Source organism: Tupaia chinensis, unplaced genomic scaffold, assembly GCF_000334495.1.
Source record: "Tupaia chinensis unplaced genomic scaffold, TupChi_1.0 Scaffold000144_1, whole genome shotgun sequence".
Classification (NCBI taxonomy): domain Eukaryota; kingdom Metazoa; phylum Chordata; class Mammalia; order Scandentia; family Tupaiidae; genus Tupaia; species Tupaia belangeri.
Window position 1 is genome coordinate 2,053,949 of NW_006159614.1, and position 23,712 is coordinate 2,077,660.

A 23,712-nucleotide genomic window follows, 5' to 3' on the forward strand; every position below is an offset into this window, starting at 1 on the left:
CCCTACATGCCATGTTTTAAAGGCCGTTTCACCTACCAACACCATTACATTGGAGAACAAAATTTCAAAATATGAACCTTTAGGGACAAAGCATTATCCATACTATAGGAGGTATTAATATTTATTGTTTTCATTTTGTTTTGTAAGATCTCTTAACTCTCTGCCATAATTTTGCTTCTAATATTTTGGATAAAAATATTTTTTAATTTTGACAAAATGATATCTTCCAACCATTTCCTTAAGGATTCTTTCTTCAATATTAGGTTTAGAAAGGCCTTCTTTGTCCTAAGATCCAATAAACATTTCATTTTAGTACTGTTGTGGTTTTATGTAAAAGTATTTCTTATTAATATGGGATTTAATTTTTTATAAAATAAGACATAGATCTAATTTTATGTTTTTCTCCAAAAGGGCAATTAGTCATCCTAATATCATTTTCACTTAATTTATGTATCGCTTTTATCACATACTAAATTATTCTTTTTTGGGACTAGCAGTTAGTGTAATGGCTATGTCGCTGGACTCCCATGTAATCGACCGCGGTTCAAGTCCCAGATCCGGTGGCTTAAACTCACTTCGGGTGTGTGCGTGCATGCCCAAGATCCCGAGAAGAGAATGGAGAAGGGATTGTGGAGTGGCCATCTCCCCTGGGTGGTGATTTCTCATTTTCTGTCTCTCTGTCTCTCTTTGTCTCTCTGGTAAGCGCATGCACCCTGTAGCAAAAACCTCTCCAAAAAATTAATTAATTAATTAATTAAAAATTATTCTTTTTTTGTTAGTGTCTCTAGTTTATAATTATTTTGTATCTGATTTATGACAAAACTGCCCATTTTAATCATCGCAACTTTATGATAGGATTTAGTAATATGTGTGCCCTTTACTCAGCCCTGTTATGTATCTTAGAGGGACTTTATATATATCAGCATTTGATCCTCACAGAAACTACATGTAATAGGAATTGCCCTCACATCACGTATGTGGCAACAGAGGCCAAGAGGGATGGAGGGCACTGACTGAGCCGAGGTGCTGTTAAGCAGGATTGCCAGAATTCAGACAGGTCCCAGGCTCCAGCTCCCACCTCCTTCGCCGTCTGCAGCCCCGCTTGGTGAGGCTCTGGGACAGGACCAAGTTGTTCAAGTCAGGGTCCTCAGTTATTTTGGGCTTTGTGATTTGCTTTTCTCTTTCCTGACTTTTTGGATATTTACATAAACATTTAGTTCTAAAAGTTATTTAAGTTTAAAACTTTTAAATGGTTTTTTTGCTCATTTCCAGATTTTTTGAAAGTCACAGCTTTTAAAGACTTAATCCATACTTTGATTCATTTTCAGTTAGTTTTTTTTTAAGGTAATATTTTCAGGCAGTGACATGACCGACTGTGATCATGTTTGAGGCCATGTTAGATTTTTCATGAGTAATTATTTGTTTAGAAATAGAAGGCACCTAGGGTTTGTTACCCCTAAAAACAAAACAAACAACAGAAACCACTAAAGTTCGATTTGTTGTAGTGTTGTATTAGACAATATAGGGAAATAGTTCTAGGTATAGTATATTTGTTCTATTACTAGTATTTTGTGCTTACTTTATGCAAAGAAACTTGTAAAGTTGTTATTTTTATTATTGTATTAAAATTTACCAACTTCAACCAGAATAAGTCTTGATTTTTGTTTTCTGTTTAAAACAATGCTTCATAGCCAATGAACCGTTTTGCAAACTCACCTTTTTACAGCTCAGAGAATGATTATGGTCATTATTAAGTTGCTTTTGTTTATTTTCTTCCTGCTTGTGTCCTTTACCCGTCCCTCTTGTATCTTCTACCTCCACATTATCATTGCATTCATTGTTTTTCATCTTCTGGCAATCTGTCACTTCATGCCTTTCCTCTTTGCTCATTTATCCCTCTTAGTTTTTATTGAGGACCTGTCCTGTACCAGGGATGGCACCAGGCTCTGGCAGCTCCATGCTACGTGCTTCAGGCAGAGAGCCCCCTTCAGAGGGAGGACCTAGTGAGGAGGAAATGTTGATGCTTCTAATGGCCCTTCCGGAAGAGGACATTTCTCAGGTGTGGCTCCTAGGTGCTGCCGGGCGACCGTCTCCCCTGTCAGCCCTCTGGACTGTAATTCAAGAGGCCGGGGCTGGGACTCCTCAGCCAAACCTAGTTCCCTGTAAGATTCCACCAAAAGGAGCCCGGAGTAAGGAAGAGCCAGAAGAGACACTGGCTTCTGCTCTTTTTCTGTCCCTGTTGGTGCTACTCCAGTAGTTACTTCGTCGTAGAAATGGAAGGTGCTTCTTATTTCAGCTTGTTCTTTCTTTTTTTCTTTTTTTTTTTTTTTTGAGAGGTTTTTGCTATAGGGCATGTGTGCTTGCCAGACAGACAGAGACAGAGAGACAGAAAGCAAGAAATCACCCCCCAGGGGGGATGGTCACGCCGCAATCCCTTCTCCTCCATTCTCCTCTCGGGATCTTGGGCACGCACACACACGTGCCCAGCGTGAGTTCTAAGCCACCGGGTCCGGGACACGAACCGCGGTTGACTACGTGGGAATCCAGCAACATAGCCATTACGCTAACTGCTGGTTCCCTCTGCTTGTTCTTTAAGTACTCCCCAGATGCCTCTGTGTGCCCCTGGGATGCCAGCACCAGGCTGGCAGGTGCCCATCCTCGGATTCTGGGTCGACTCTGTGGGTCACTCTTCTACGTTCCCGAGATGCCAGCACAAATCAACTGGGCCTGCTCTGTGCGTATTTGGGTCCCCTTTGAGCTTCAAAGTTCAAAAGACAATGCATAATGTAATCCTCCCATGAGCAAAAGAAACACACAGACAGCCCCACCCCAGTGTCTTGATGCCATAGTCCACCCCCAGCTTCAACCAGCTCTGCATCTTGGGCAAGCACATGCTCTGTGGAGATCTCTGAATTGAATCTGGAACCTTGCCATGTGAGTCAGCCCTGCAGTGCCGTGTCTCACCACTGTGCCCTCATCTGTCCCCAGGCTTCACAGTTCTAATGACCCAGCATCTCCCACTCACTATCCCTAAGGTAGGATCTGCCACCTGCCCTTGGCCTTTTCAGTTCTGCACTTCTGTGAATATTTTCTGTTCCTGGCCAGCTCCCAGGTACAGAGTTAAAGTAATGCTTAAGAGAAACCAGATCCCTGGGGCCAGCAGGTGGTGTGGTGGTTAAGGTGCTGGAATTCCCACATGGCCAACCACGGTTCAAATCCTGGACCTGGCAGTTTGCTCTCACTCTCTCTCTCTCTCTCTCTCTGCCTGTATTTCTCTGGCAAAAACTCATGTGAAATAATAATAATGATAAACAAAATAAATAATTCTTAAAAAATAAAAATGAGAGAGAGAAACCAGATCCCACTCAGTGACCCCGGTTTCAATCCCGGTCCGTCACCCTGGAATACAGCAGCACTCGCACAAGTGTGCAAGATCCAGTGGATTGGAGAAGGGCGGGGGGGGGGGGGGGTCGCAGTGTGACCAGACTCTGTGAGGAGAGTTGCTTTCTCTCTCATTCGCACGTATGTGTGCACACGCTCTATCATGGAAAAAGAAAAGCAAATATTTTCTGCTGGGGCAGCTGGAGTACTTTCTACTTTACTGACTGGGATTCTGACTGATATGCCTGTCTTCTGTTAAGCTGGTGCAGTTTTTGCAATGCTCAATATGGTGTTTACTGTCTCCATGATATACATATTTCTAATTCAGCAGTTATGTTTTTCCCTTCATCGTGGCAGCTTCCTGATCTCAGATGTTATCCTATTTTTAACTTTCTTACTCTAGATTCTCAGTTTCTGTTTCCTTTTGAGTTTAAAGAACTTAAATGGGAAATTATCTTAAAAAAAAGCCCCTCCTTTTTAGAGGAAGACACTTAATTTCAATTGTTTTGTCTCCTTATTTTTATTATAATTATTTTTTGATGGCTAGGGATGGTTTCATCCTGTTAAAAGTCGAATGGCTTTCTGTCTGAATCTTTCGTGCCTTGAAATTAGCATGGGTGATAAAAGTGTTTAAATGAGATGCTGAAATTCATCCAGTTGAATGACTGGTGGTGAGACACGTATGTCCAGTTGGAAGCTTCTACTTGTGTGTGTAAGAGTTTATTTTAATAACTTCCTGTATGTTCAGAGGCTCATCAGAATGTGTCTGGCGTGTTCATCCTCCTTAGGCATCTGTCCCAACACCAGCACCAGGTAGAGGCCAGGACCTGGTGACCCTTTGACCCCACACTCGGTGTAATGTTTGAAGACCTGTCACCACCGTCCTTACCATTGTTGAATCTGGAAGTGAGGAGTCTCCAGAAATTTCTGGATGTAGCATATTATGAAAAGCACTATGCATGGGAATAAAATTGCTTGCACCAAAATAAACTCATACTTTAATTTCATTTTTCCGCAAACTTCTCAAAGTCCTCTCGTGCATCATGTATGACAACCTTTTTGTTCTCACTGCTCCCCGCCCTGTTCCCTTTCATCCTCTTCCCCCATTGGGGTGTGATTATGCTTCTCACTGGGACTTCGCCAGCAGCTTTAAATGTCAGTTGGAAAGAGCAGTGGGTTGGTTTGTTCCTCGCCTCCATCTGACTCTGCCTGTGTGGGATCCACAGGATATTCCTCAGGGATTCTTTCTTAATAAATAACACCATTGTCTTATCTCCATGTCAATAAGTGGGGAGGAAAAATGACTTTGTGCTAGTTGTCTTTTCACCTGCTAATGTAGTTAATGCAATGAAGTGTAAAGATAACTGTAAACAAAGCATCCATAACCTTTTCTCTTTCAATTGTGAAAAAAAAGTTACAAGTAGAAGACACTTTTTTTTTGTACTTATCGGTTGAATACAGATGATCTAGCGTTTGTCAGACTGCAGTCATCACTGAGCAGCACTGAGACTTTAGAAAACAAAGCGATTAGGATAAAGAAAAAAGTGGCAATCAAACCAAATGAAATCCATACAAGAGCACATGGGGTCTCCATTGATAAGCTGGTAGCGCCTATGTTGAAGCCACTTCATTCTGGGGGTGACCAATACTGCGAAGCTCTGAAGGGTAACCAAGTCATCTGGAGACGGGGTTATGACTCAGAGAACCCTTGGGGACAGCTGAGGAGAACTTGTGGAACTGTGCTGGAAACGTGCATTTTCATTCTGGGGTTCACTCTCAGACCTTCATCACACTTGGAGGCAGAAGGGCCATGGCCATGTCTGGACTTCGAATAGAAGGAAGCTCACAGCTTGGGGGGAGGGAGTGCTGCAGAGGGATGAGAGGCTGAATCCTGCCACCTGCTTCTCATGTAGGTCTTCTTGATACCTTTTGCCGTCTATGCGTCCTCTTGAAGACCTCGGGATATATGGTGCTGCTCCAGACAAAAGACATTGGTTGTCTCTGGGAGGGAAAGCATTAAGAGTGAAATCCAGAGGAAAGTGAATACATGAATTGCTGTGCTTGTTATTCATTGAGTGTTTTTGACTTGCTAAAAGCAAGTTTAATGTATTTATACAATTTATAAAGATGTAACTGATTCTGGAGCTCTGCTCTTTACAGAGAACATATTTCATGTTATTGTAAGCACTGAAGAAAATTAAATCAATAAATCCACAGCCCGTAATTTGAGATACTCAATTTGAAGAAAAATACGTTGTCAGAGAGGGAGGGGGGATTTTTTTTTTAAGTGGAGAAAGACTTGTAAACAACCTGCCTTTTCTCTGCTTCCCATGCTTTCAAGTGACAAGAATTACCCTGTGTTGTGAGGTGATCCCTATTGTTAACACCCCTCAAGAGAAATGAAGGCCACCTCCCCTCCTTTTTTTAAAACAGGGTGGATTGAGTAGGACGTGATGCAAATGAGGCTTTCTGAACTGTCCTTGTGGGTCTTTCTCCCGGTGGAGGTTTTCTGGTTATCCATGAGACTGGGTGTCAGGACGCTTGGGGACTTTCCCCGTCATCTGCTGGCAAGCCAATTAACCTCTCCAAGTGTCACCCTTCCCTGTGTGAAAGGTTAATAGTGCAGCTTGTTTGCAAAGTGCCGTGAGCCTCGTGAAGGGCACTACTACTACCCAGATTGCTGTTTGACTGGAGGGCATCGTGTTTTTAAATTATATATTTGGTTGGATAGGTTATGGATTTTGTTGTGGTTGAATGTTGCCCCTACTCCCTGGTTACAAATAAAAAGACTAATAGTAATCTCACTCCATTACTATCTTCAAGAGCTCCCCAGAGGGGTAAGGGAGTGACAGGGGTTATGGATTAATAATGCATCCTTCAGTTAAAAAAAAAAATGTGCATCTCCACTGCATAATAGCTGTGGATGGCAATTTATTAGGCTGAGTGTTTCATCAGATGCTAAGCAGATAATGCTGGCAACGACTCATGAAATAATGAGATTTTTGTTGTTGTTGTTGTTGTTTTTCTTTCCTGCTTCCCCAGTAATTCTTCACATCAATATAGAACATTAGAAACAATATTGTTAAGGTATATTTCAAACCGTTTATGAACATTTGGAGAAACAATTCTCTTTATTTTGAAGCCCCTGGAACCTGAGATTGTTTGTGTGACATTAGGCTCACTATTTTGCTGTATCTGGACAAAATGTGAATAAAATGGCCCCAGAGCAAAGTGTCATAGATCTCATGCTTTTTTGCAGATTTGCGGAAAAACTTTGAACAAGATCCCCAAGGAAGAGAAGTCCCCATCGAAGGCATGATTGTGCTGCATTGCCGCCCACCCGAGGGGGTCCCAGCAGCCGAGGTAAGCTGGGCTTCTGGGTCCATCAGTGATGAGGAACCAAGCCTGCCCCTCAGGAGGAGGATGGAGCCCTGAGTGGCCATTGATGAGGGGAGGGAGCCATATCTGATATTTTGCTGTCTGAACCCAGTCACTCAAGGTGATGGAAAAATTGAGAAGGAAATGGCTTGAAAATGATTTCTCTCATCTGCTTTCTTGTTGACACAATGTACTTGTGGGTGGCCTGGATAGGATCTGTGTCCTTGTTCCTAGTGACCTCGGGTCATGTGCGCATCCTCCCATCCTGAGTCAGAGCACCTTAACTGTGCACATTGGCTGGTGGAGCCTATGTGGGCGTTAGCAGGCAGAATCACATGGGAAGGCACACAGAGAAGGAGGAAAGCCCTGAGTGCAAATCTCACTGGTGTTGAGTCATGCTTTGTTTGTAGAACAGGCATTGATTGGACATTTGTGATGTTTTAGGCATTAGGGACAAAGAATATGATGAAGTCACGGATCTCTGACCTGTTGCTTCTCCTTCACAGTGAAGTGTCTAGCACTCAGAGTCACTGTTTTTGCTCAATGCGTTTTCTAGAATTTCTACCATACTATTATAATTGTCACTGACAATACTCCATGGTAACAGAGAGACCTTTTAAATCTTTTAGTCACTATTAAAAGATGTTCTGATAAACTAATAGTATAGTTATTGTTGGGAGAAAAGCCAGGAAGTACAAGGCATCCTTGATAGAATGATAAATGTATAACCTTAGGCCCGAGTTCAGCAGCAGATGGTCTGCTTGTGGCTCTTCTAAGGGGAGCTGGGAGACTGTCCTTGGAGCCATTGTATAATATATTCACTGAGAAGCAGAGCTTTTTTTTTTTTTCTTACGAAAAAAAAAGGCAGGATACTTTGCTTCACATTTTAGTTAAAATTGCTATGGGATTTTGTAATGGAAGGACAAAGGCGGAGAGAAAATAAGGGGAATGAACACACACACACACACACTTGCATATTTAGACAGAAAGCACGCTGGGTGTGCACTATTCAAAGCTCAAATGGTTCACAGAAATGAAGTAAACGGACTTGAAAATTAAAGTGAACACTCCATGCATGATACAAAATGATTAGAAAAGAAAATGCTTATTTTTAGATTTTTCCTTAATGTGCAAGAAAAAGATATTGATCTGCTACTGCCCCATTGCTCCGGGTACTGCTATCAGCTTTGGCAGCAGTAGAGAGGGGTGATGTGGAAAGAAAGTTAATTTATTTCTCTCCTCTCCTCTCCTCTCCTCTCCTCTCCTCTCTTCTTTTTAGTTTCCAGAAGTGGTTTACATTCACCAAAGGCAGAGAGAAAGAAGGAAAACACACCCCACCCCCATGGGATATGGTCATGCCATAATCCCTTCTTCTCTATCTCTTCATCCTGTCAGGATTTTAGGCACATACATACATGCACTCAGCATGTTTTTCAAACCAGCAGGCCCAGGATTCAGACTGCTCAATAGACCGTGTGGGATCTGGCTCCCTTAATCACCAGGCCATGAGATGGGCACAGAGTTCCTATTTTTTATGAGCTATCTGGCTGTGAAAATATGACATATGCTATATGTCTGGAAATCAATTTTTACAACTGTAAGAGAGCTGAAATGTTGGCACAACTTTAACATTTTATAGACAGGAAAAAAATCAGGCTGAGATCAATAACCTACCACAGATTTTACCCATATTTAAAGAATCTATTCAGAATCTCCCAAAGTATTCCAAAGTTTTCAGCTACGAGTCTGTTTTCATGGTGCCCTACAAAGCCCAACATAGTCGGGCCTACTCTTAGTTTCTCTTTTCTATCGATATTCAGCACCTCAGCCTTGACAGCACACTAATTCCTCATTCTTCCTCAGATGCAGCAGCCATGCACCCGCCCCAGAGCTTTCGTATGTGATGGCCTCTCTGCTGGAACATTCTGCCCCAGCTGTTAAAATATTTTATCTCTTCTTCCTTCAGAGTTTGCATGTACATCATCTGCTCTGTCAAACTCTTCCTTCTTCAGTCTACACCTATGCTTCTGAGCCCATTTTTCCTGCTTTATAATTTTCCTTCTCACTTGTCAGTGTACTGCATTAACTTTGCTATTTTCTGCCTACCCCACTGGAATTTTAGTTCATGGGGGGAATTTTTGTTTATTTTTTTCATTGCTTTATCCCCAGAACAAAAACAAACAAACAAACAAAAACAACAGTATAATTATTCCCATGGCTATTATAAAAAAGATGGAAAATAGCAAGCACTGACAAAGATGAAAAGAAAAGCAAACCTCTGTTCATTTTTTATGAGAAGTTCATTAGTACAGGCATTATAGACAACAGCATAAAAAGACTTCAGAAAGTTCATGGTAAAGTAGAAGCGAAGGATGAGTTTCTTTTGTGCAAAGAAAATTGGAAATTCATGCATAGTTTTTTTTTTCCATGAACTCCTCAATGACATTTCATTTGGATATTCTTCATAAAATTAAAAATAGAACTACCATATGATCCAGCAAGCCCATCATTGGGAATGAAATCAGTATATCAAAGAAATATGTGTATTTCCATGTTTGGAACACTATTCATGATAGCTAAGATAGGGAATCAACCTAGCTGTCCATGAATGGTGAATAGATGAAGAAAATATGATATCTGTACACAATGGAATACTATTTATACTGGAAAATAGAAGGAAAATCTTTCATTTGTAAAAGTGTGGATGAACTCAGAGGATACTATGTCCAGTGAAATGAATGAGGTGTAGGGTGACAAATTCTATGTGATGTGGAATGCACAAGAGTTGAACTCATAGAAGTAGAGAGCAGAATGGTGGGTCCTAGGGCTAGGGGAGGTGTTGGGGACTCATTGGTTGAAAGATAAAAAATTCTACTTATATCAAAGGAACCTGTAGTTTAGTTAATGCTTTCCCTATGGCTCTGACAGCTCACACTGTCAAGAAGGACCCCAGATTTTCTCTGGTAAGTGTGTACTGATGTCTGCATTTCAGTTAGTCTTCCTAGGTCATGGAAATGGTGGAAACAGAACTGAACTCTGTCAGAGTGGCAGGATGGGAAGAAGTATAACTTTTGGAGTCAAGGAGATCTGGGATCAAAGCCTGAGTAGTACTGTTTATTTGCTGTAAGAATTTACAAGCTCCTGGGCTTTCCCCCTACCTACTGGTACCCTCTCTTCTTGTCTTTCAAGCTCATCACAGAACAAAGATGCTTACCGAAAAGTTTCCTGTCTCCCTGTCTTGTAGTCGATGACACGGAGGAATTGAGTGGTTGATGGGGGCCAGTTACTATCAATGTTTGTCACCTCACTTACCACCACGAGTGTCTTATGAATAATATTAATGTCACTAAAGCACTTTCTGAAAAATGTTATATGAACTCAAAGGTTCTCACCAGACTTCTTTAGGCACAGGTTTAGATATAGGGCACAGGTTTAGACAATAGGGCACACATACTTTTTTACAAAATATCCAAAATGCGGGTTAGTAATAACTCAGCTTTTCTACACTGCATGCGCTCATCCTAATAACTGATGTATTAGAACACCCTTGTATCTACACTTACTTTTTTTTTTTTTTTTTGGAGAGGTTTTTGCTATAGGGCGCATGCGCTCGCCAGACAGACAGAGAGAGACATAGAGACAGAAAGCGAGAAATCACCCCCCCAGGGGGGATGGTCACACCGCAGTCCCTTCTCCTCCATTCTCCTCTCCGGATCTTGGGCATGCACACACACGCGCCCGGCGTGAGTTTTAAGCCACTGGGTCCAGGATGCGAACTGCGGTCGACTACGTGGGAGTCCAGCGACATAGCCATTACGCTAACTGCTGGTTCCCTATCTACACTTACTTTTAACTTTAATCTCGGGACAGTTCTAACTGAAGATAGCAACTTTAGTGTTTGACACTTGTTGTTTAGCTAAAACCAATTTTCTCTTTTCAAAACAATTCATTATCCCACGGTGCACTTTTTTATATTCTCCAATTAAATGGAAAATCTATCTTTCATAAAAGTTAGAAATTATGTCCAATGAAAATCCGACATTTTAATGGTTTTCCACAGATTAAAATTGTAGAGTTCTCAATAAACCCTGATTTACTGATGTTGGCAGTAAAATGGTTATTGCTGTTAATAAAGCCTGTAAATCTTAACAGGTTATATTTGCCTTGGACAATAAAACTTGCCATAAAGGCTTAGTGTCTAAGGCTAATTCTGCTCACATCAAGGTAAACAGCCTACTCAAAATAACTCGGTGTCTTTGAGACTTAAGGCCCTAAAGCTAATCACTGGGCAGATTCCAGCCTTGAGACATTTCACACCAGACACTGTTCTCATTTTTAATCTCACCAAGGAGTCGGGATGGTGCAGAAATCACAAATTTCAAGAAGGTCAGTGGCCTCAGTCCATGACATTTGGAAAAAGAGAAGGTTCTCTTCCCGCTTGTCATTGAACTAGTCTTGTTATTGATGGATCACCAGGAACATAATGAAAGAATATATTTTCTGCTTGATCAAGTGTTCTGGAATCATGCAAGTGTTAGAAGCCACATTACAGGGCAACGGTGGTGAGGGGGTGGGAAGGCTAGAGAGAGGAGATCATTTTCCTCCCAGTCCTTCCTGATGCCAGCCTGGATATCAAGGGTATTCCAAGAAGTTCTGTTAATCTCGCTACACATGGGCATGATGCCACTCAGACATTATGTTTCTAATATATGGAGAAGTTTGTGTCTCCCTTGCCTAAGATAGAAGCCAAAACGTGGACTTTTCTAGTCATCTTTGCGGTTAGGTCCCTTCAGTCAGATACCCACCTCCAGGGTGTGATGGAGAAGTGAACTGCATGGGTGGGGTTTGTGTGGAGAGGACAGTGGTGGAAGTAGCTAGCCCTTCTGGATACCCAGAGAACTGGCTTTTCTCCGAGTCTTGTGTTTGTGGGCTGCGTGTTCGGTTTTGAACTGTGGGTAGTGCTAACAATGAGTTTTTGTGTGATATGTTTTCACATCCTTCTGGCTGCATTAGCAGTCTAGCCTGGCTCTTGAGTCCTTTTGAAAGTCTGTGTAGTATTAATAGTTTTTAATAAAGTCCTTTTTTTTTTTCTTTTTTTGGAGAGGATTTTGCTGTAGGGCGCGTGCACTCGCCAGACAGAGAGAGAGAGACAGAGACAGAAAGCGAGAAATCACCCCCCAGGGAGGATGGCCATGCTGCAATCCCTTCTCCTCCATTCTCCTCTTGGGATCTTGGGCACGCACACATACATGCCCAGAGTGAGTTTAAGCCACTCGGTCCGGGACTCGAACCGCGGTTGACTACATGGGAGTCCAGCGACATAGCCATCATGCTAACTGCTGGTCCCAATAAAGTCCTTTTTTAAAATAACCAGCTAGAGCAAACTTTGTGGTTTGCACCAAAGTACTCTGGTCGCTTTGGTATATCCTCCATGTCTTCTTACTTCAAGAATTCCTTCGACGAATAGCTGAAAGTGGCTGTTGGAAGAAAGCGAGTCTCTTAAGAGCTAAGGGTTTATTGTAGGGTGTTAATCTCTTTCTCTTTACCTGTAAAATAAGGATGGGGGCTAGAAGGCCCTTCAGACTGCTTCCATATATCTAATTATTCCTGATGTATAGACAGCAGAACCCACATACCGCCCGTGACTTACCCCTTGTTTTAATGATTCTGTCCAGACCGAAGCCAGGTAGTTCTTAAGTCAGAAGCCCTTTGCCCTTCTCCCCTGTGAGAGTATCCTTAATGAAAGTGCATTTGTTTCAAATGTGTTCATTGGCATAAAACCCGAGAGAGAACCTAATGACATTGGACGGTTTAATACAAGAATCACTACGCTATTGTGTTTAACCTCAATCAGACTATGGAATGAGGATTTTACTTAAAAAATAAGACCCTTAATAATTCACTGGAGAAATGTTAAGTGAGATGCCCAAGTTCTGAAGCAGCGGACCTCAGGTATAAATAATTAATCTAATTTGGTGCAGCCAAAGCAGAGAGAATGTCTAATAGTCCAGATAAACTTTGCATTGAGGAGACTGACAACGCAGTCCTCTGCAGAAAACCACGTTGGATTAAAATGGATAATGCTGTAATAGAAATCTAATGGACTCTAAAAAAGGGAATGTCCAAGTGGTTAAATACTAGTGATTAGGTGCTAGTAAATTACTTCTCTGAAAATGTTTCTGCCCCCCCCCCAAAAAAAAAAGAAAAAAATTAGCTATCATAAGAGGGATGGGGAAATGAGGTTATAAAAGTTATTTAAAAAGTGGTTGTGCAGCCTAGCACACGGGTCCTTAATGCCGGTTCCCAAGTAATCCTGTTATCAGACTATCTGGCTTCGTCCTTAGCTGGGAAGCTCTATTTCCTTTCTGAGGAAGAGGAGGGAATGTCTGAAGTCCTTGATTTGGGTTCATTTACCTTCTATCTTCTGCATTCGTGGAAGGCCTGGAGCATGGAAGTTAGAATTCCGTTTTGGAACCAGAGACAAGATGGCAACGGCTTGGCTGCATGTCTTCTTTGTCTTTGCTCGGCCCTGGGCCTCGGTCATGCTGCCGTCAGCTGGTGCTCAGGCTCTCCTCCCTGAGGATGGCTACAGGAAAATTCCACACCTGTGAAAGGCCACCCTCAGAATGCTGCAACACAAAATTAATACATAAAATTACCTCCAGGCTCTGCATCCAAGGGTTCATGACATGGAAATGAACTTGTGTTTCGACGCAGGTCCCATCCCCAAGATATCTCATAAAGTATTTTTGCAAATATTCAAAAATCTGAAAATAGTTGAAAAACCTGCAACTGCTCTGTTCCCAGGCATTTGGAACAAGGGGCATTCCCTTGTGTCCGATGAACCTGGTGTGGTCTGCTTGGGCAGGACAGCGTTCTCCTGCCCTGAGGGCTTTTATAATGTATCACTTAGCACTTAGAATGTTATTCTTTTTTCTTCTTGCTCTGGTATTTAACTTTATTTTCTTTCTTTTTTTAAAAAAAAATTATTTTTCCCAGCATGAATATACTGCATCCTAATCTAGTCGATGGTATTCCCGTACACATAATCATCAACAGATAACTTTTTTTGTGTGTCCGTTAATCATTTTGCTTTTTATCCGCCTCTTGTGTTTAACTTTTCATGCCTGTGTGTTAAATTTCCTCAAGGTAATTCCTTTCAGGAGGGGAAATGCAAATCATGGTTTTCAGTGTCCTTCCTCACACCTAACCCATCTGCAAACACAGGAGGTCTCTCGGAAACCTTGTGATTCAGTGGATGGATGCTCACCCGACTTCTGAGGGGTGCATCCACAGGAGTAATAAGCCTTTCATTTGAATACCACTGGGTGGTGGATAAACGTTTTCATAGATGTTCACTCACTAGCTCCTCACCCCACCAGGCCTAGTAGGTGCATGCTGCACTGTCTTTAGCAGAATCACCTATTTAATGCATGTATTCTTTGAGAAACCACCAGCGACTCACATGCATGATATAGGTTCTCTATGCCAAAGACAGGCCACGGCACCCTCCCAGCACCCCTCAGAGACAGGCAGACGCTATTTTTATAAATAAGGGAAACCGAGGTGGAGCACCTTACTCAGTGGTGCAGGTACTGAACTCCTAACCCAGTCGTTCATTTTGTTTTAAGAGAGATTGCTATAGGGTGTATGTGCTCACCGGAGAGACAGGAAGAGACAGAGAGACAGAAAGGGAGAGATCAGCCTCCGGGAGGATGACCACACCCCCATTCTCCTCTCGGGATTTTGGGCATGTATGCACATGTGCTCAGTGTGAGTTTCAAATTGCCAGGTCCAGGATTCGGCACGGTTCACGGTCTAGGACTCGAACCATGGTGAACTACATGGGAGTCCAGCAACCTAACCAATACACCTGCTGGGCCCCTGACTCAATATTTGAACCTACACATTCTCGCTTCAGAACCCGTTCTCTCTCTTAGCTTATTTATTTGTTTCCTGAGTGGGAGGAGAGAGCCATCGGGGGTGATTTCTTCCTTGTGTTCTCTAGGTCTCTGTCTGTCTGGCGAGCGCACGCGCCCTACAGTGAAAATCTCTCCCCCCCCCCCAAAAAAAAAGAAAAAAATTAGCTATCATAAGAGGGATGGGGAAATGAGGTTATAAAAGTTATTTAAAAAGTGGTTGTGCAGCCTAGCACACGGGTCCTTAATGCCGGTTCCCAAGTAATCCTGTTATCAGACTATCTGGCTTCGTCCTTAGCTGGGAAGCTCTATTTCCTTTCTGAGGAAGAGGAGGGAATGTCTGAAGTCCTTGATTTGGGTTCATTTACCTTCTATCTTCTGCATTCGTGGAAGGCCTGGAGCATGGAAGTTAGAATTCCGTTTTGGAACCAGAGACAAGATGGCGACGGCTTGGCTACATGTCTTCTTTGTCTTTGCTCGGCCCTGGGCCTCGGTCATGCTGCCGTCAGCTGGTGCTCAGGCTCTCCTCCCTGAGGATGGCATGTCTAGCCCTTGCTTCCCCTCACTGGGGGTGCTCTCGTCCTCCTCCCTCCATCTGCAGCCTCCCGTCCGAGTCTGTCAGGCCCCGGGTTCTTCTCTGCCGGTCCAGGTGACCCTCTTCTCTCCTAAGAAATACAGATGGAGCATCCCTAATCCAAAGATCTGAAAACATAAATGTTCCAAAATGCTGAGTTTTTTCACATACCTACAGGAAAATTCCACACCTGTGAAAGGCCACCCTCAGAATGCTGCAACACAAAATTAATACATAAAATTACCTCCAGGTTCTGCATCCAAGGGTTCATGACATGGAAATGAACTTGTGTTTCGACGCAGGTCCCATCCCCAAGATATCTCATAAAGTATTTTTGCAAATATTCAAAAATCTGAAAATAGTTGAAAAACCTGCAACTGCTCTGTTCCCAGGCATTTGGAACAAGGGGCATTCCCTTGTGTCCGATGAACCTGGTGTGGTCTGCTTGGGCAGGACAGCGTTCTCCTGCCCTGAGGGCTTTTATAATGTATCACTTAGCACTTAGAATGTTATTCTTTTTTCTTCTTACTCTGGTATTTAACTTTATTTTCTTTCTTTTTTTAAAAAAAAATTATTTTTCCCAGCATGAATATACTGCATCCTAATCTAGTCGATGGTATTCCCGTACACATAATCATCAACAGATAACTTTTTTTGTGTGTCCGTTAATCATTTTGCTTTTTATCCGCCTCTTGTGTTTAACTTTTCATGCCTGTGTGTTAAATTTCCTCAAGGTAATTCCTTTCAGGAGGGGAAATGCAAATCATGGTTTTCAGTGTCCTTCCTCACACCTAACCCATCTGCAAACACAGGAGGTCTCTCGGAAACCTTGTGATTCAGTGGATGGATGCTCACCCGACTTCTGAGGGGTGCATCCACAGGAGTAATAAGCCTTTCATTTGAATACCACTGGGTGGTGGATAAACGTTTTCATAGATGTTCACTCACTAGCTCCTCACCCCACCAGGCCTAGTAGGTGCATGCTGCACTGTCTTTAGCAGAATCACCTATTTAATGCATGTATTCTTTGAGAAACCACCAGCGACTCACATGCATGATATAGGTTCTCTATGCCAAAGACAGGCCACGGCACCCTCCCAGCACCCCTCAGAGACAGGCAGACGCTATTTTTATAAATAAGGGAAACCGAGGTGGAGCACCTTACTCAGTGGTGCAGGTACTGAACTCCTAACCCAGTCGTTCATTTTGTTTTAAGAGAGATTGCTATAGGGTGTATGTGCTCACCGGAGAGACAGGAAGAGACAGAGAGACAGAAAGGGAGAGATCAGCCTCCGGGAGGATGACCACACCCCCATTCTCCTCTCGGGATTTTGGGCATGTATGCACATGTGCTCAGTGTGAGTTTCAAATTGCCAGGTCCAGGATTCGGCACGGTTCACGGTCTAGGACTCGAACCATGGTGAACTACTTTTTTCTTCTTACTCTGGTATTTAACTTTATTTTCTTTCTTTTTTTAAAAAAAAATTATTTTTCCCAGCATGAATATACTGCATCCTAATCTAGTCGATGGTATTCCCGTACACATAATCATCAACAGATAACTTTTTTTGTGTGTCCGTTAATCATTTTGCTTTTTATCCGCCTCTTGTGTTTAACTTTTCATGCCTGTGTGTTAAATTTCCTCAAGGTAATTCCTTTCAGGAGGGGAAATGCAAATCATGGTTTTCAGTGTCCTTCCTCACACCTAACCCATCTGCAAACACAGGAGGTCTCTCGGAAACCTTGTGATTCAGTGGATGGATGCTCACCCGACTTCTGAGGGGTGCATCCACAGGAGTAATAAGCCTTTCATTTGAATACCACTGGGTGGTGGATAAACGTTTTCATAGATGTTCACTCACTAGCTCCTCACCCCACCAGGCCTAGTAGGTGCATGCTGCACTGTCTTTAGCAGAATCACCTATTTAATGCATGTATTCTTTGAGAAACCACCAGCGACTCACATGCATGATATAGGTTCTCTATGCCAAAGACAGGCCACGGCACCCTCCCAGCACCCCTCAGAGACAGGCAGACGCTATTTTTATAAATAAGGGAAACCGAGGTGGAGCACCTTACTCAGTGGTGCAGGTACTGAACTCCTAACCCAGTCGTTCATTTTGTTTTAAGAGAGATTGCTATAGGGTGTATGTGCTCACCGGAGAGACAGGAAGAGACAGAGAGACAGAAAGGGAGAGATCAGCCTCCGGGAGGATGACCACACCCCCATTCTCCTCTCGGGATTTTGGGCATGTATGCACATGTGCTCAGTGTGAGTTTCAAATTGCCAGGTCCAGGATTCGGCACGGTTCACGGTCTAGGACTCGAACCATGGTGAACTACATGGGAGTCCAGCAACCTAACCAATACACCTGCTGGGCCCCTGACTCAATATTTGAACCTACACATTCTCGCTTCAGAACCCGTTCTCTCTCTTAGCTTATTTATTTGTTTCCTGAGTGGGAGGAGAGAGCCAGACACACAGATAGGCACTCTGGACAGAGTTTTGTCACACGTAATTATTCCCCAGCCTTCTAGCCAGTCAGGGTCATGCATGCACACACGTGCCCCTGGCATGTTTCCCTCTCACCTGACATCCTGACCCGGGTCTTCCATGTGGCTCCAAGGTTACGTAGCAGCTTGCCGCCTCCTGCTCCACCACAGTTGGATCAGGGCCTGGTCTCTACTCTCTCTGGTGAGGCAGTGCATGAGGGGTCACACGGCTCGCCTGCCCTCCATCCACTCACCATCTCCTCCCACCTGAACACAGCTGAGCGTAACGAGTGAGGCAGGGCAAGGTGAGAGTGTGCTGGGGCACATCCGAGCTGCCTGCTTGGCCTCCTCTTGGTCGCCCTGCCTCTGATTCAAGTCTGAGCTCTCTTGCTCCGTAATTACAGTTAACCCTACATTTGATGGCCTTGGAATCTGCACTGCATTGGAATTGTAAAGAGGGTGGGGCAGGATTTCGGAGTGCCAGCGAGGCCTGCACAGGTGCTGATGGGGTGGGGATGCACCACGGACAGTCTCGCCCTCCTCCTTCCTCTCCTCTCCATGCCTTTTTTCCTTGTGGGAAATTGCACCCTTTATTCTGTACCGACCCATTGTTTTTCATAAATATAACATTTGCATATGGTGCTTACGATTTCTCAAATTGGGAGAAGAAGAAATGGATCAAGAGGAAAGGCAGTTTGGAGGAAAAAATTCAGAAGGCCAGCCATCAGTCAACCAGCATGATCCATTGTTTTTAAGAAACCACACATAAGAAAGGGAAATGTGTGATTTCTAAATTAACATAATGAAGGCAGAGGGCTATTTCCCTGTCCTATGCCTTCTTACGCAATTTAGCAGCAATAAACAGTCTTTATATCGTGAATTATGCAGAAGGAAAAGCAGTCTGGGAGGCCTCCCCATAAAGAGCTGTGGATCTGTAATTCAGCAGTAATGTTCCGTGGGCATGAATCAAGAACTCTGTCCCAGTCCTGCTGAGACAGCATGGATTTTAATGTTTCCATGCAGCTCACCACACACCATCCTGCCTCACTTAGAAGTGTAGACTGCCTTTGTTTTCTTTGGGTAGAGCTTATTAAAATAGCAGTGAACGACACCCAGAACCACTTCAACAGCAGCTTCTCCTGCTAATGCCTTGCCTTGATCCCAAATCGTACTTTCTGTCTGTGTATTCTATTCGGGAAGACATGCCATCTTCTGCAGTACCGTTCATTTTTAGTTCATGATGGGTGACTGAAACGTGCACTAGCTCCATGGACAATTTTTTACATAACTGCTAGTAAAATAGAGCATGTCCAATTTTCCTTCATGGGTGGTTTAGAGACCTGCAGAATAAGCACTGGCCTGCAGGTACGATTGAGATGCACCCAGCTGCTCTGACTGCAGAGAGCTTCATTCTGGAATGTGTCTGTGAAAGAAGTGGAGATGGCCCTCATTGTGCTGCTCAGCTCTCAAGATGCTCCACTCTGCAAAATCCGAAGGAGCTGTGATCTTCCCTCAGAGCAGTGTAGAAAGTACACTGAGTGAGAGAGTGACTTATTGAAACTCCCAGGGCTTTGGTCTCTGCAAATCGCGGTGGCTTCTACCCACAGATCACAGGCACATCAGCTGGCTCAGCAGCTGCACAGCTCATCCCCACACAACTCAAATGCACTTGGTTATATCAGTTAAGCTTCCAGGAAGAACATCCAACATTCAGAGTGAACAGCTGATAATCCCCTGCTGTGGTGAATTTTGATTTAAATATAACTGAGTCTCTCTTGGCTCTGGCTTAACTGAATTGGAACTGTTCTTTTAATTGTTGATTCAGTATTGGCTTACAGACCTGGCTGTCACTCCTCCTAACAGAGTCTCTCCATGGATGTATTTATTAACCATGTGAAATATTCCTCCTTCTTCATGGACTGCCAGCCCTGGCCCTTGGTAGTTACAAGTGATGGCTTCAACTGTGGTTTCTGTGCACAGGGATGTCAGGCTGGCGGCTCCTGTGCTGGCTCAACAGCATTATCTGGGGATCACCTTCCAGAGGCAGCTATGGCATGTCCTGCAGGAAACAAAGAACAGACCTGTGTGACGCTGCCAGAACTGGACGGAAGCAGCTGTTCTGAGGTGTCAGTTAGATGCGGGGGCTGCCTGGTCAATGTAGTCTTTCCACATTGCTGTCTAGGTACTGCATGAGATGCCTTCATTACAGGACCTGGGGAAATTTAATAAGAGTTTTACATGGTGATAGGCATTGTATACATCTCTGGAAATGTGTGCCCTCTTAGAAGTCACTTTTGTTTTTTAATTTGCCAGAGAGCACATGTGCTTTTTAGATAGATAGAGAGAGAGAGAGAGAGAGAGAGAGAGAAAGAAAGAGAGAAGAGGAGAGGAGAGGAGTTGGGAAAATGCCCACAGTAGGGAATGGTTACACTGCAATCCCTTCTCTTCCATTTCTCCTTCCTGTCAGGATTTTGCACATGCACACACATATGTGCCCAGCATATTTTTCAGCCACCTGTTCTGAGACTTAAACCATGCAGTCAGCCATGAGGAATCAGCCACCTTAACCACCACACCACAGACTGATCCAAGAAAGAATGCTCCACCATGGTACGTGGTCATGGTGCAATCACTTCTGCCCTATCTCTGCCCCCTAGTGAGATTTTTATGAGCACACACACACACCTGGCATGTTTTCAATCCAGTGGTACTGGGGTTGGAACCGTGTATTCAGCCATGTGGGATCCAGCTGCCTTAACCACCATGCCACAGGTTGGCTTCAATACATTCTGATTTTGAATTAGCTCACTCAAATAACAGACAAGATAAATTAGTGCTATGGAGGTGTCGTGGAATAATAGATAAGGAAATAACGAGCTGGCTTGATGGTATAGTAACATGAAGCTGGGTCCATATGTAAGACTGTGGGTTCAGTGACCTGGTGCACCTGTACACATGATCCTGGCTGACTGGGGAGCCTGGTGGGGGATAGCAGTGGGAACCCCAGTGGAAATTCTGTTGAGGATGCTTCTCTCCATCTGTCACCCCTGGGGAAAAAGGAAACCTAAGAAGCACAAAAAAGAACAACAGCGCTATAGGGAGAAAAGACTTTGGAGTAGAAGCAGACACTACCGAATCGACCTCATTTGATTGTGGCCACCCAGCATGATGGCGTCCCAGTTAAAGATCATCCCTGTGGCTGCTGTGTATGGGGGCCACACCAGGCTCTCTGCTAGGCCCTCACTGATGGCATCCTGTTATAGTACACCAGCCGAATTACATACTATCCGGTTTTTTTACAGATGTGATTTTTGAGGTGTAGGTCAAGTAACTCCCCAAAATTGCTCAGATGGCAGGGGCCTAGTTTTCTCTAACTGCAGAGCCCAGACCTCTGAACAACCTGATGCTGGCTCCCGTCATCTGTTACCGTGAAACTGGTAAGGAGGAAGCCGAGGGTCAAGAAGGGGCGCGCCTGGTCTGACGTCCATCCTCCCTGTGTCCCCCTCCACCCTCTGCCTCCGGTCGGCACTGGTCATAGGTGGTGTCAGAGCATGGTTCAAAGACAAGCCATGGACTGGCTCCTGCTTGGTCTACATAGCTTTAATATTTTACTGCAGATTTCATTTCATAAATGACTTCACGTTGCCACATACAGCAAAACATGAGATGCTGTCTATTTCTGACAAGCTTAAGTTTCCCAAAAATGAAATAAACATTTTTTTCTCCTAAAATAGAGTATGCTACCTGTATCAATACTAACAATAAATCAGAAGGAGCGTGATTATTTCTGTTAGCAAGGGTGGCCAGCTAAGACTTCTCAGAGAACAGTTCCCTACGGGTTTCTGAAGGGCGAATCGGAGAGCACCATGGTGGGAGGTGACAGTGAACACTCAGGAGCGGGATCAGTGTGGTCAAAGCACGCAGGCGGACCAGGAAACACAGCACATTTCATCCGAGAGAGCCTCAAGGACAAGCGGGATAATTGAGGGAGGCTCAAAATCACCGGGAGCCAGAGCACCGGGCGCTGTGTCTGGTGCTGAAAGCCTGCATGTCTCACGCACAGGGAGTGAGTAGCCACTGAGGAGTCTGCATCGCAGTGGGGGCAGGACAGCCAGGTTCATTCTTCTGTTTTTTCAATGTCCACATTAATTTTTATTCCAAGGAGCCAGTAGATTGCAACTAGGAAGCTGGTGGAAAGTTTTAAATAGATGCGATGTTATCGTGTCATCACTGAAACTTAAAAAAAAAATGACTTATAAATAATTTCAAATGTGCATAAGAGTCCCATGAACAAGAAATTCCTAACAGAAGCCACGCTAGATAGCACCTCGCAGAGTGCTGTGTCACCAGCCTGCATCCTGGCCTTCCTGCCATCCCTGTCAAAGCGAGGTAGTGGAGACAGTGCCCTGCCCTGGGCAGTGTGGCCCTGTCCCTGGGGTCTCTGCTGTGTCTGGAGTGTGACCTGTTCCTCGCATGGCTGCACAGGGAGCTAACGGCACCGTCCTCTTCCCTGACTCAGAGCTGAAGGAGCCACAGGTGCAGGGTCGAACACCTGCGTGTCAGCACGTCTGTGTGCCGCTGGCTCTGTGTGGAGTGGCCTCACGGAGGTCCCTGCAGCTCCTTCGTGCTAATACTTGCTCCTCAGTATTTTAGGGACACACTGAGCTCACCCATGACCAGTGACTCGGATCTGTTAAAGGCAGGTAGGGAACCCCGGCTTCTGGGGTGGGCCGAGTTGCTAGGGTGTCACTGAAGCAGCGTCCGGGTAGATACAGGGCAGTGAGGGTTGTCATCCCTCCCACGAGGCGAGGTCTTACTTGGTGACGAGGATCTGCTTCCCAGGCTCCTTGTGGTGAGGCTGTGACTGTGAACAGGCACCTTCGTGTTCTCAGGCTGAGACGCGCCCTGTGACAGCCTTCTCCTCACACCAGACACTCCTTGTCCCCGTCCCCAATGCCCTGGGCAGCGGCTGACTCAGGAGGTCTGCGTCATGCCTTGGGTCTGCTCTGGCCCTGCAGCCCTGGTGCCGGGACCAGCATGCCTCCTCTGTCCTGTTTAGAATCGAAATCCACCTCCAGTGTGCTGTTGTACCGGGCCCAGTCGCATCCCATGACTAAGTCTTGATCTCTGAGTCTGCTGATTTCTGCCGCCTTCCTCACTCCGGAGGCAATTAAAGATCGCTGTCCAAGGTGATTCCTTCCTGCCGCTGGCTGGTCAGCACCCACCCCTGCCTTGGACGCAATGAGCCTGACACAGCCCAGGCTGTCGCCCGACCCTGCTGACACTGGAGGGGGACATTCCCCTATGGGGCTGCCCTGTTCAGTGGAGGGTATCTTACAGCACCCACTGCGTGCTGGTAGACTCACTACTCACTCCCATCTCCTGGTGTGAACTAAAAATGTCTCCTGGCAGGCTCAGATGTCATGTCTGGCTGAGAATCCCTAAGGCAGTCTTTGCCCCCGGAATTCAGAGTCTCGCTCTGTATGTGGCACCTCACCCTAGGCCCCTCAGAGCAGGTGCTCAGGAATTGGTGCTCAGCTTATCGATGTTAACACACGCCTGCTGGCCTGTGGTCACACTGCGGGCAGCAGCTCTCAGGCCATGGTCATCTCTGAATCAGGCCTTTGTGAAGTAGCTGGCATGTGACAGGCACCCAGAACATACGTGCTGAGGGAATGTGGAAACGAAGACAGGATCTTCCTGGGCCATCGGTCTCAGCTTCTGTTAGAGGGGTGCCTGGATCCCAGATGGACACCTGGTCTCCCAGCTCTTCAAAGTGCAGCCGGACGGGGAGTGCGACCCGCTGAAAAGAGGCGACCTGGGTTCCAGACCCCTTCCCAGCTTCAGAACTGAGCGTTAAAATGCTTGGGCTTCCCTAAAGTGGAAATATTGCCCTTCCTGCAGAAGAGCCTACCAAGGCAGTCACGTGAGGGCACCTTGAGCTCCTAGGGAGCATCCTTTCCTGTG

At 44.8% G+C, this 23,712-nt stretch overlaps 1 protein-coding gene across 1 annotated transcript in view; it reads left to right on the forward strand.

Annotated features, from left to right (window-relative positions):
- The window catches only part of UNC5D (unc-5 netrin receptor D), a 274,310-nt gene that overhangs the window by 58,306 nt on the left and 192,292 nt on the right, over positions 1–23,712 (forward strand). The window contains exon 7 of the mRNA XM_027770563.1: positions 6,641–6,744. Within this exon, the coding sequence (XP_027626364.1) occupies positions 6,641–6,744 (104 nt within the window). The remainder of the gene's footprint in view (positions 1–6,640; positions 6,745–23,712) is intronic.